This window comes from Myotis yumanensis, unplaced genomic scaffold, assembly GCF_028538775.1.
Source record: "Myotis yumanensis isolate MYYU_CA2020_CCGP unplaced genomic scaffold, mMyoYum1.0.hap1 SCAF_4, whole genome shotgun sequence".
In the NCBI taxonomy this organism is placed as follows: Eukaryota; Metazoa; Chordata; class Mammalia; order Chiroptera; family Vespertilionidae; genus Myotis; species Myotis yumanensis.
The window spans coordinates 18,088,298-18,102,857 of NW_027223755.1; the positions used below are offsets into that span (position 1 = coordinate 18,088,298).

The 14,560-nt window shown below is 34.8% G+C and overlaps 1 protein-coding gene across 6 annotated transcripts in view; it reads right to left on the reverse strand.

Annotated features, from left to right (window-relative positions):
* CDH18 (cadherin 18) overlaps positions 1-14,560 on the reverse strand; it is a 687,616-nt gene that overhangs the window by 85,557 nt on the left and 587,499 nt on the right. For all 6 annotated transcript variants that reach the window (XM_070411928.1, XM_070411926.1, XM_070411927.1 and 3 more), the window contains one exon: positions 5,523-5,690. In XM_070411928.1, the coding sequence (XP_070268029.1) occupies positions 5,523-5,690 (168 nt within the window). The remainder of the gene's footprint in view (positions 1-5,522; positions 5,691-14,560) is intronic.

Genomic DNA, 14,560 nt, shown 5'->3' on the forward strand with positions numbered 1-14,560 from the left:
TATTCTACCATAAAAATAATGAAATCTTGCCATTTGAAATTACCTAGATAGACCTGGAAGGTATTATGCTAAGTGAAATACGTCAAAAAGAGAAAGAAATGCTGTATACTCTCTCTTATATGTGAAATCTAAAACAAAAACACCAACCTCACACATATAGAGAAGAGACTGGTATTTGCCAGAGATGAGATGGGAGAAGGGTAGATAAATGGGTGAAGGAGGTAAAAGATAACACAATTTTATAACTTGAAATAAAAAATTACAATAGTTTAAAAATCATCAATTATGACATCCGGCTATGGATTAGTACTTATGTATATTTTGCTCCCTATGTTTTTAACTTCCTCATTATTCCAGGTCTTTCTCTTCACTGATGCCAATGTGCTTTCTCTAAAATATTCTTCCACATTTAAAAAACCTTGTAAAAAATTGTAACCCGAGATTATAACAGAAGAAAACAACAACAAACACAAAGTGGCTTAAAGAAAGTTTTAAAAATAAGAACAATATAGTTTGAAAGTAAAATGATGGGAACATCCAACTATTAACTGGGGAAAAAGAGTAAATAGCCTGATATCGCTATATTAATATCAGAAAAATTGGACTTTCAAGAATGAACCATTATTAAAGTTAAAGAGAGAGGTTTCACACTGAAAAAAATTCAATCTGTGAAAGATATCATTTACTAATTCTGTGTGTATGAGGATAAATAGAAAGTTCTAGTATTATAGTGGGAAACATTAACATATATCTCTCAGTAGCTGACAAACAAAAATAATGTGTGGATATAGAAAATTGGAATAGCATATGAATGAGCTTGAACTAATTTACAGACATAGAAAAGTAACCATGCAGCTGAAGAATGTACTTTTTTTAAAGTATGTAGAGACAATTATCTAAATAAATCACATGCTGATGTTAAAGAAATCCTTACAAGTTTCAAAATAATAATCCTGTAGCCATAATAAAATCAACTGGATGTCATTTTAAAAAGCACACTACAGATCAAAGAAGAAGCTTTTTGTGTGTTTCTTTGAATACCTCCCTCAATTAAAATACTGGTGTTCAATGTATTATATACATTTAGATTTTTTTTTATGAAAATGTATGTAATAAAACTATGGTTCTTCCTCCGAAATATTTGCTATTGCAATATCACAACAATGTCAATATCTTCATCAATTATATTTTCTTTTTCAGGAACATTAAAACTTACCTAAATCAGTTAAACATCTGTAATTTTTAGTATTATGGGAAATACTGCCATCTATTGAACTTTCAGGACTTGATCCTCCCACTATTACATTGCACTATAGTAACTCCAGTCCTAAGTGGGCTGCAGTTGTTGGATGACTTATAGTTTCACAATCATTTCCAGTTATTGGAAGTTCTGTTAGATAATCAAGTCTCATTGTGATTATTTGACATGTGTTATTCTTCTTTCCCCAACTTATTTATTTACTCTCCAAGGGCAAGTCTCAGAAACACATATCCTTCCATTTATGGTACAGAAAGTTTGCTTTATAAACTTTTGTGTAAGGTGATGACTTTAACATGCATATTTAGTTTATACAGATTAATAGTTGTCAGTGATTATTTTTTTGGCCTAATAGTAAATTAAGCAACAACTACAATATAATTCTAACATAGCTAAAACCAGAAAGGAAACAAGAATCTTAAGGAGTAGAATAGATTTCTTTCAATAAAAGGACTAATATTGAGGAATTTTACATCACAAGGTGTTCTTCTCTGAGGAGAACTGGGCATCTGTTTGTACTTTTTAAGGGTTCAAGCCATAGGTGGTCTGGTTTCTTCTCATTCACTGAGTCTTACAAGCTGCTACCTTTTCTAACACTCTCCTGCCCACAAGTAGGCATTACTTAGGATTGAGCAGTGGCTGATCTCTTAGGTGAGCATGGCTTTTCTCCCTCCTGGACCTTTGTTCGCCTTGTATCCTAGGACACTGAGTTTGCAACTCTGTAGAATTAACTTAGCTATTAGTCTAATTCATTCTTGCTCTCAAACACTTACTCAAAGCCTATCTACTTGAAATGAAAATATAGTGCTAGTGGCTCAATGATTAGAGTGTTGGCCTGCACCCCAAAAGTTGCAGGTTTGATTCCCAGTCAAGAGCACATAGGTGGGTGGCAGGTTGGATCCTGACCCTGGTAGGGACGCATGCAGGAGGCAACCAATCAATGCAATCAATGTATCCTTCTCATCTCTCTCTCTCTCTCTCTCTCTCTCTCTCTCTCTCTCTCTCTCTCTCTCTCTCCAGCTCCATCACTCCCCTACATTCTCTCTTTGAAAATAAATGGAAAAAAAATCCTTGGGTGAGAATTAACAAAAAATAAAATAAAGAGCTAGCTTTAAATTAATACAAGATATAACAAGCTGACTCACCTTCTCAGGCCATAGTAGGTCAGCAAATGAAAGATAAAGAATAAAAACACAGTAAGGTAATATTTTTGCAGTTCTGTATTCTGGATATTTATACTAGAACTGATCACATAATGGTGTAAGAAAGGCGGCTCTCTCAGATAGGAAAAGAGAGAAGGAAGTTAGGAGAACTAAAAATATCATGTCTTAAGAGAAACAATGAGACCATTGGCTCCATTTGGTAACTGGATGTGATCTTTATATAGGTTGAAATATAAATGGATTTGTGTTTTTTGGTGCTTCATGAATATCAGTCCTCATATACATCATTTCTTTCTCCCAAGAGTTTACAAAGTTTCCCATATGTAAGCAGCCATTTGATGAGTTTAATGCAATGGGTAAATAAAAAATAGTTTACTGCAAGCTACTCTTGTCAGGGTGACACTAAATCATTCTGAAAGCAGCAGTATGTTCGAGCAACATGAGTGCAAAATAAAATATCTTTTAAACAAGTCAGCGTAGGTACTGGCTCTGTTTCAAACTAAGTGCATCTTGTAGTGTGGCACGGGTGACATCTGTCAGTCATTCTGCACAGGCTGTTACTATGGACAGGTAGATCCCATTACATATAATGAGTTCACTCAGAGAGTATGAATTTATTGTCTCCTTGTCAGGTAAAATTATTGTTTTCACCATAAATGGTTGCTTCCAACAACAAAACTGTTATTAATCTATCATAAGCCCATAAATAGTTTTCCATATTCATCACTACTACAATTTTTCTGTTGAATTCTAAAATCAATTTTAATGGACTTGTAAATTAAAAAAAAAGATTATAGAGAGAAATGGAGATGCTATATGTATTTTGACCAAGCATTTATTGATGCCCTATTGTGTAGAACTGGATTTGTTTTATTTTATTTTTTTATTTCTTTATTGTCTAAAGTTTTAGATATGTCTCCTTTCCCCCGCTTGATCCCCTCCCCCAGCTATTTCCACTCTGGATTTTTCTCTTGATTAAAATCTATGATATTAATATACATCTTAACAATAGTCATGGTATAATCTGCCTGAAAATAAGGTATACAAGTTAGAATTTTGAATTATATTAAATTTTGTATTTAGTTGAGTTTAGCATTATTACTCATTATCTTTTAAAAATATTTGAAATTAAGTTTTCTAATCCTGTGAAATAATAGCACTTGTGTGAAAGTGATGTATGTGTATATGTGAAAGCGATGTATGTATATATGCATATTGCATGGACTAAATGATAAACTAAATATAAAAGTACGCTGTACTTTGTAAAATGATTTAAATTTAATTATATGTTATATTTAATGTAATATAACCCTACCTATGCTTTATAATTTTCTTTCAGACATACTTTCTTCACAGGGCAAAGGCCAGTGAACCAGGTCACATAATCTTAACTCTAGAACCAGTATTTTAAAGTGGTTTTGCCTAACTGTGAACTTGAATTGTATATATTCTAACAATGATAGTTTGACAGGGTATTTAAATTTGACCCAGTTACTCAGTAGTAATCATTCTTCAAGGGCTGGGCACTGACCTGAACACTTAGGTTTACAAAGACAATTCAAGCATTATTCTTACTTAGATGCATACTAGGTGAGGAAATACACACCTATGGAAATAAAGATAACATGAAAGGACATGGGAAAGTGCTATGTAATAGGAAATTAAGAATATAAACTCTGCTGATTCTGCAACCAGGTTAGTTGTGCAGGGCTTTTAAACAAAGAAATGTGAGTGTGGAGAATTCTGAGTTGAATTAAGGGTATGCAAAGTATGACTATGTGTTAGGAATGATCAGTATTCCACCTGGCTGAACCTGAGGTGTACTGAGACCAACATTAAGAGATAAAGCTGGGGATCCCTGGCCTGTGTTGCTCAGTTGGTTGGTCATCAGTTTGATTCCTGGTCAGGGCACTTGTCCAGGTTGCAAGTTTGGTACCAGTTGGGGTACAGGAGGCAACTGATTGATGTTTCTAAGTCACATCAATATCCCTCTCTCCCTCTCCCTTCCTCTCTCTCTAAAATCAATAAAAAATATTTTTTTTTTAAAAAGAGATAAAGTTGGGGAAGGAATTTAGCACTAACTTGTGAAGAGTCATTACTGACATACCACATTGTCTATTTTATTACAGTTTTGAAACATCATGTGGAAGAAGAACATAAGAGCCAGATCCCTTACAGAACTTTTATAATTAAAAATCATTCTATAAAATGTCATTTACAGTTCTGCCACATCAAAAATATTCAAATATAATTATTTATTGTCCCTTCTGATATCATAAATATCACTTCCTTTCAAGCACACAGAACTGATACTTCTCCCTGAATTGCCTGCATTTATGCTCTCCATTCTCAAGACTCATATTCTACTCCAAAATCCTACCTTATTATATTAATTGCACCCTGATGTTGGATTGTTGGATGGTGTCTGTGTATGTGAGAGTGTGTATGTGAAGAGGATTCATTCCTAATATGAAGGATTTTCTTTTAAGTTTTAGTAAAAAAGCTACCCATGCAATTATTTTGCCTCAGAATGCCCATATCAAAGAATATTTTGAATATCTCTATGAATACCTTGGTAACCCATAAATACTTTAGCCAATGCAGGATATCATCACCCAGTATGACTACATCATTTTATTTATTTAAATATATTTTATTGGTTTTTCACAGAGAGGAAGGGAGAGAGATAGAGAGTTAGAAACATCGATCAGCTGCCTCCCGCACATCTCCCACTGGGGATGTGCCCGCAACCCAGGCACACGCCCTTGACCGGAATTGAACCTGGGACTGACCCTTCAGTCCACAGGCCGACGCTCTATCTACTGAGCCAAACCGGTTTCGGTGACTACATCATTTTAAATGTTTCACTGCAATACCAACTGAAACACACACCTTGAACACAGTGACAATTATCTACCAGGTTCAGGAGACAATAGGTAGAATGAAATCTTTAGTCTTGTGTATAGACGGGAGATCATATGGCACAAAAATAAAACATTCCATTTATGATGACAGTAACATGCCACTAGAGAAGCAAGTATTTCATCTGCTTTATATAAATGAATAGTATTACATTCAAATCAGAAGAAACAGGTACATACTCTGAGGAAACCGTGGGGGGTTGTCGTTGACGTCAGTCAGGGTGATGTTGACCGTTGTCGATCCTGAAAGCCCTCCGACTTGCCCAGCCATGTCTTTGGCTTGAATGACCACCGAGTAGTGCTCTCTGGCTTCTCTGTCCATGTTATGTAAGGCAGTTCTAATAACTCCTGTAACACATATTTTAAAGCCCAGAATGGGTTAGTCAATAAATGAGAAATGACATAGAAATATTTATCCTTTTTTTCTGTTTTAAGAAATGTATTTTTAATGAAATACGTTTGAAAGAAAAGCCAGGCTTCTGAGGCTAAGCGTATCTTATCAATGTTACTAAACTGTCCAATTAAAATATTAATGTCAAGCACACGTCCCAAACCATCCTATCCATGGGAAATGTAAGATGCCCATCTCGGCATTCCCTGGGGTGGGCAGCTACTGGAGGGCAGATTGCAACCTGAGCTTGTTCGTTCTTCTGGTTTCTCACCTTGTGCTTCTCAGTTGAGATGATCTGAGGTTACTTTTCCTCTTTGCAGAGAATTTACATAGTTTCTTGACAGTGATGTCAAAGTTGGATGAAGGAAAATGTTGGGGAAGTGTGGATACTTGAATGAAGATGATAGGTGGGAAGCATTTTAACATATATCAAGATTAAGACACTCGCTATTTTTGGCAAGAAATAAAAACAATAAGAACTGGATCTAAGTATATATGCAAAATAAAGTTATGAGACTGAGTCAAATAATCACATTTTTTATTTTTATAGGGACAAAGGAGACATTTAATGGACTTTCTCATGAATTAATACTTGAATCCAACAGAGATGAAAAAGATTATATATCTATTTCTAATTATGTGTAAGTAAACACACAGATATGCACAAATTAGATAGCCTTGTTAAGAGAGGCCTACATTTAAAAATTAAACACATTTTTGAGAGAGCCAAGTTTACCCAAATACTATTAAGTCATAAAATAAGAAAAACTGTCCTCATGTAGATGATCTATCTTATAAATAAAAATCTAAATCTATACATATATATGCTTTATGTGGATGAAAATATATAATATAAATATAGTTGCTACCCCAAACATGTGTCTACATTTAACAACCACATTTTTACTTTTATTAAAAAAAATATCTGGATCATGCCACTTTTGAGAATGACACCAATGGCTTCAATCACACACTTGATTAGTTAACAGTGCAATTCACAGCATGATGCCAATTATAATAACTGCTAACTATAGTGTTGAACTCGTTTGCAAACAATATCTTGATATAATGAGAGAAAATTGATTGTATATTCAAGCAAAAAATAGTCTTTTAAAAATGGGACGAATAGTCAATCGGTTGTTTTGAATAAAAAACACGGAACTTCTGGAATTTCTTACTGAATTGATTTACTGGATCTGTAATGACTTTGAGAGGAGAGCCTTGGGCACCAGAAAAAGAGATCCCACAAATTTCAAAATTTGTGAATATATAATTGAGGAGTTCATAAAAACTTTCCTGAAGCTAAATATGAAATGAAAAGTATTCTTATCAAAAATTATAATTATATGATAATAAGTGATTCATCTAACTCATGCATATAAAAAAGCCTCAAGCATTCTTATTAAAAAGAACAATGTATTAGAACATGTAATAATTATATAAGAAGGGATTGAGTTGATGCAGAGGGGATGAGGTAAGAATTAATTAATATATTTTATAAAACAAATATATATGTTCTAGTATTTGAAACAAAATAAAGATGCTATTCTAAAAAGAATACATCATAAGAGGGACTTACCTCTAGTGGGAAGAAGTATAAGATTATTGTCCAGGAAAATGCTTTACAATGAAATAATTAAAGTAATATTCTGTATACTATAAATATATAAGTAAAACATTGATCATTACAAAGTGAAGGATAGATACATGCAAAAAAATAAAAACTGTACCACTCATACAATATTTTAAAAATGCTTTAAGGACTAAAGTGCAAATCCTAAAATCATAAAACTGGAAGAAAATAGACAAAGTAAACTATCTGACATTAGTCTGACTAACATCTTTGTGGACACGTCCCCTTGAGCAAGGGAAACAAAAGAAAAAGTAAACAAATGGGAATATATCAATCTAAAAGCTTCAGTACATTGAAGGAAAACTTCAACAAAACAAAAGCAACTTACTGACTGGTAGAATATATTCACTAATGATATATCTGATACAGGATTGATGCCCTTTTTTAATTGGATTATTTTTTTCTTATTGAGTTTTAATAGTTCTTTGTATATTTTAGAACAGTCCTTTATCAAACATCTATCTTCCAAATATTCTCTCCCAGGTTATGGCTTGTCTTCTTATCCTCTTGACAATGCAGTGTCTTCCACAATGCAGAAGTTTTTAAGTTTTTTTGAAGTTCAGCTTTTCAATTATTTCTTTCATGGATCATGATTTTTTAGTTGTATCTAAGAAGCCATTGCTAAACTCAAAGTCATGGAGACTATCTCCTATGTTATCTTTTAGGAGTTTTATATTTTTGCACTTTATATTTAGGCCTGTGATTCATTTTGAGTTACCTTTTTTAAGGGTGTAACATCTATGTCATGTTTTTGCATGTGGATGTTCATTTGTTTCAGCACAATTTGTTGAAATATTATCTTTTCTCCATCGGGTGACCAAAGACTAGTAGAGCTCCAAACCCACATGCTAAAATCTTTAGAGTTCATATAAGGACCTGGATTCAGTCGCATACACCACCTCAGCCACACATTGCTTCTCAAAACTGTGTCCTTGAAAACAGCTCCTGTCATGGGAACCATAGGTACAAGTAATATTCCAAAGGCAGAGGTTGGGTGAGGAGCCCCAGATTGCTCCAGTCCAGCTGGAGGATAAATTGGTCTTGTTGACTTCCCCTAACATCTATAACAAATACCACAGCTGATTCTAATGCAAGAGGGTCAAGATCATACTTTAAAAAGCCATAGTTAGAAAGATGAAGTTTTACCAGTATGTATTTATACTTCTGTTTACTTTTAATCTTCATCATGGCATGCCAAATAATGCATATATGTATGGAAACACACACACATAGACAAAAAATAATGTGCAATGGTATTATATATTTTCAAAACTGTGAAGCCTAAACTCATGTACCAGATTAAACTATATTTACACAATGCAAGTAAGAAATGAAGTCTTATTTGTTTGTTTGGGTTTTTCTGCCGTATATCCATGTACACAGTGTTGTAATCTACTTTACTTTTGTCTTCCAAATAAACCTAATAAGGACATAAACATGGCCTTTTTATTAAGTAAATTTGTAAAGAAAAAATATGAAGCAGCTGTAGCTCAATAGTTGAGTGTCAGGAGGTCACAATTGGATTCCTGATCTGGGCACATCCCTGGTTGCATACTCGACCCCCAGTGGGGGGGCATGTGAAAGACAGCTGACTGGTGATTCTCTCTCATCATTGATATTTCTACCTCTCTCTCCCTCTCCTTTCTGCTCTGAAATAAATAAAATAAATTAATTAAGAAATAAAAACATATTATATGAAGCCGCTAAAGTAATTACCATAAATTATTGCATTGCTCATTTGTTTGAAACAAAGAAAACTCTTCTATTTACAATACATGTTGGGTAACTGGTAATGGCATATTGTGAATGTTTGCAGGACATGCTTCACTAGCAATGTTTACTTCCAAATTGTTAACGGGAACTGTTGCCTTTTATTCTCCTGTGATGCTGGGTTGAATCAACAGGATGTGATTACCATTGTATTATGTTGTTTTGTTTCTTATTACTTTCCTGGTAAATGATTGCAGGTGCCCCACTGCCTGCAAATTACCTATTGACTACTGCTTCCCAATCACCTTGACATGTAGGGGCTTGTAACGGAATTACTCTCTGTTGAATACAAGTTCATAACATTGAAAACTCATCTGTGGATATAAACATTGCTTGTTGAATCCAACTCACAGGTCTACCATATGTGTATGTTCCCTGAATGATGAGATTCATATACAGCAATAGATTCTCCAAAATTTTTTCTTGCATTTGTACTCACTAAAAAGTATTTAAGATTGAAATGTAAAAATTCAGTTCATTAGATATTGCCACAGAAGACTGCAAAATAAAATCCCTAAAAGGCTAGAACAAATGAATAAGAATGCATATTCAAATTCCTACAGAAATCTCCAAGGTACATGTGCACATTCATAAAAGAAACTTGTAAGATTTCTTCAATGTCTAAACTATAATATGCACTTTAGCTCAAGTGCTTATTTTACTTCCTTATTTGCCTAACTTATCATTCACTCAATGTCTAATATGTTATTATGTAATGTCTGTTAAAATGTGCTGGTCTTCCAATGTTTTTCTAATGGGGCGTGAGGGCCACTTGATAACAAAATCATGTGAAGTGTCAATTATCATGCAACTTCAAGAATGTCACCTCAGACCTACTGATCAGAACCTGGGCGAGTGGGCCTGAGCATCAGTACTGGGGACAAGCTCCTTTCCCCAATCTCATGAATGGTCAAATTTGATATATCAATCTAGAATTGAGAACACATGATATCTGGCCTTAAGGTGCTCATATATCATTGAAGGATCTTTTTTTTTTAAAAATTAATATGAATGCTGAGAGGTTTAATAATGTTCATAAGTTCCACTAATCATTTTCTACATGATGACACTTATCATCTTGTCACTAATAATTCATATTTCCAGCTGCCTCACTGTGGTGAGTTAGGAACCTGGGAGATTCTTTGTGTTAGCTATTCACTTGCTATTTAGTTTAACATTTAATATATTATATGGTATGTTTGCTCAGTATACATTCTGAAATTTCCATACTTATTATAAAGATCATGTGGCTTCCATAAGTTCTCGTTTACAATGAAAGCAAAATGATTTAGACATTGAATCTCTATGTATCCATCGGCAACACAGTTCCAGAAATCTCTTTTTTCATTCATCACCAATTTAATGTATGCTGAATATTTTTATGACTTACAGGGCAGAGCTTATGACATTAGAATGTTACGATTTGAGTGTTTACTGATGGAGAAATTGATATGCAAATCTGGAAAGTTAAATAATACAAAAAATATCATTTCTTATATGGCAAACAAAACCCAGACTTCAGACTTTTGATAACCCATTGTTATCAAAATGGACAAGCATGAACAAAGAGTACTTTATGGGAGAATGGTATGCTTACAAAATATGGAAGGATGATGAACAAGCTTGGTATCCATGCAAATTGGATCTGACATTAGTAAAGGTGTGCATCTGGGATGTGCATGACTGCATGGACAAAATGATATCATTGGAAAATGATCGTAGGGGATCAGTAAAGATCAGGTTCTCAGTAAGTGTTAAAACACTCTCTAAATATTTGTTTTGTTCCTCAGGTGACAGAAGGTTTGAATAGTTGTCTTGCTGTCCTTGTGGACAGCCAATACTGACTAAACTTCACTACCTGTCAGTTGGTACTGGATGAAGCTGAGCAAAGCCATGGTTGTTTCTATAGTCATTTTCAGCATATTCCAGACTCTAAAGTTCCAGTGGGTAATGGAATAACTTCAGATTTGTATTTAGATTTTTCTGTACATTTTATTTTAAATAAAAACACAGCATATATAAAAAAGCCTAAGCAACCATTATGACCGAATAACTGGAATGACTGGTCACTATGAGTCACACTGACCACCAGGGAGCAGATGTTCAACACAGCCAACCTCCCCTGCACCAGCTGGCACAGATTGTGATCAGGGCCTGCAGGCCAGCCTCTCACGGTCCCTCCCCACCCACCCCCATGCACAAATTCATGCACCGGGCCTCTAGTATTATATGACACTGGCACCCCGGAATTTGAAAACAAACAAAGCAAGCAATTCAACATATTTAGCTTCAAGTTATGACTCATGGAATTAATAATCATAGATTCATGAAGGCAGACATTTTTATGCTTTAGTAAGTAGATTCAATTTTTTCTTATTTATAATTTTCTCTTCCTATGATTAGAATTTATATTGAAGCATTTTTATTTCTACTGAGCAGAAAAGAAAGGAGATTCACATGTTTTGAATATGGAATGTGACTTCAGGTATATATCTCATATATATTTTTTCCAATGAATTTCATGGGAGGGCAAACTCAAAGTTTAAGTAACTCTCCCCAGATCATAAATCTGCAAAACCAGAAATGTAACCCAGGTCTGCCTGATAAAAAATCCAAATGTCACAGTGGCATTTTAGATAGGAACATCATCATCATGAAAGTAAGAATTATCTTCTTTATAGATTTGGGGCATAAATAGACATATTCAAGGAGAATGTAGTTGTGTTGATGCGTCAGTAAAGATTCGTCTGACTTAGAAAGTTTTATTTCTCTTTTTTCATTTCATTTATTTTTATATCTGTTGTTAGTGTTTTAATGGGGTCTATACTTTCAAAAGATCATTTATTAGTATCCTTAATAATCATACCAATAAAAACACAGGGCTTCCAGGGCATTTGTGAAGGCCAAATATTCCACAGAATTTCAGACTTTTAGCATACCTATTCTATTCAGCAAGTATGTACTGAGGCAGCATTATATGGAGAAATATCAACTATAAATTTTGAAAAAGGCTTATCTTGGAGTAAATTCCAATAGTGATGATGATGATGATAATAGAAGTGCTGCCCGTTATTAAGTATTTATTAAGCACCAGAAGCCCAATGCATGAAATTCGTGCAGGAGTAGGCCTTCCGTCCCCCAGCTGCCAGCACCAGCTTCCCTCTGGCACCCAGGACCTGGGCTTCCCTTTGGCCTTGTGGCAGGCAGGGCAGGTGTGTGTATGAGGCCCTATGCAGAAACACCACCTCTGAGTGTCCACTGCCTGTCATCACCGAGGTGAATACCTCTAGGGCTAGGGCCCCCCAGCGGGAGGGGAGGGACCCCAGCCTGAGCCCAGCCCAGCGCATCGCCCAGCCTGCCTAAGCCACTGGGTCAGCCCGGCTCTGCCGATTTCAGATCCACTCGGGACCTGGGCTTTCCTCGCAACTTTCGTCTGGAAGGACTTCTGGAAGGAGGTCTGGTCTAATTAGCATATTATGCTTTTATTATTATAGATTATGAAGAATGCTTTATTTTGGTCATCACACTAAATCCTGACATCAACTGCCTATGAAAGTTATTCATATTACCCTACTTTTTTTTTTATCAAAGAGAGATTGCAAGTACAGGAAGGTTAAGGAAAATTGCCCAAGGACAGATAGGTACCATAGAGCCAGTATTGATTCCATACATCACTACCCTCTGAGTTTCTGATTCCTTGTGAAGGAATTGAGGAAAATACTGCAACCGAGCCTGAAATAGATTTTGGAAGGATCTCTGCATTTTGACAATGTGGTTTCAGACATGATCCTGGTTCTCTTTGTCAGGTTGGGTTCGAGTAGCATTGGAATCACAGTTCTAATTATGATCAATAAGATGTCAGAAAGGTGGTGAATAGCCTGGGCTAACTGAAAGATTTGAGTAAAAACTGAGGATTCAGTCTTTTGTAAAACGGAAGAAAGAGCAAAAACCCAAAGAACTATATATCCATCTTGCTCCAAGTGGCCATTAGCAGTTTTTGGTCAGATTTATTCAAGAAACAATACTCATACCACTAGTCTGGGCTGGCCTATGCCTGTTTTGGCCAATACAGTGCAGTGGAAGTGAAGTTATGGCAATTTCTGCCCTGGACTTAGGAGAACTAGAAGCTTCTACCTTGATCTACATAAGCCCTGAGCTTTCATGTAAGCAGTCAAGCTACTCTTCTCTCTAGAGTCCACATGTAAATAGTTAAGCTACTCTGCTCTCTAGAGAAGCCCTGAGATGGAACAGGCCTGGGACCTATCTGAGCCCAGATCCCTAGCTCTTTCCACTGACAAACCAGGTATATTGAGTGGACTCATCTGTGAACCTCTACAGAAATCCAAGCATCATCTGAATGCTAGCAAGTAACCAAGTCAATGCCATATGAATCGAGAAATTGCCCAGATAGTCCCTGCTCAATTTCTTCACTTCCAAAACCACAGTTGTTTTGAAAGTTTCAAGTTTTGGGGTAGCTTGCTACACTGTAATGGCATTTCAATTCAAAATATACATGTAAACACATACCTACCCATATATGGACACAAACACACATTTATTCCTAATGCTTGATGGTTGGTTTTCTATGTCTCTCTCTTTAACACCTCTTTCCTCTCTCTCTTTTTGTCTTCTACCCTATCCTTCTCTCCAGAACTGAAATACATATACACTTATATATACAGAAACATATACCTCATATATTTTATCTATGGCACATGTAAACATATCCTATGAGTCCATGTAAAAAATAGTATTTGGAGGAAAAAGAAAAGAGGAAATATGAAACTGACTTCCATAAAATTGATGTATAATGAACACATGGAATACAACTTCTGTAAATAATGAAATATTAAGATTCTTATCATCTGGAAATTTGTACTCTATGGAAAGTAACAAGATTGTAATTGATCTTTTTGATCAAGAGAATTAATAATATAATTTCATGTTTAAATAGGAAATAAAATATTTTTATCAGATAGTGAGTGTTTGCAGAAATATTCCATTTAAGTAGAAATGTATTTTCTTGGAAAATAATAATGAAATCTATAAATCTAGAACTAAAGTATGATTTTCCCCAAATAGCTGTTCATGTAGTTTATAAAAAATTCATCAACTCAAAATGCAGAAACAAATAATAAACATTAAGTTGATCATATAGATATATTATGCCTTGTTTTAACATTGCCATGTTTTTCCATTATTCTGCTTTTTACTTTTTTATGTAATTTATTTTTTTCTCTATAGTTTTATGTATGATGGTTAAAATGAATTTAAAAAGGTTAAACATTTTTATATAAGTTTTTATAATCCTCACTCAAGCATACAATTTTACTGAGAAGTTGAGAAAGGGGAAGGTGAGAGAGAGAGAAAGAGAGAGATAGAGAGATTAATTGCCTCCTGTAAGTACCCCAATTGGGAATTAAA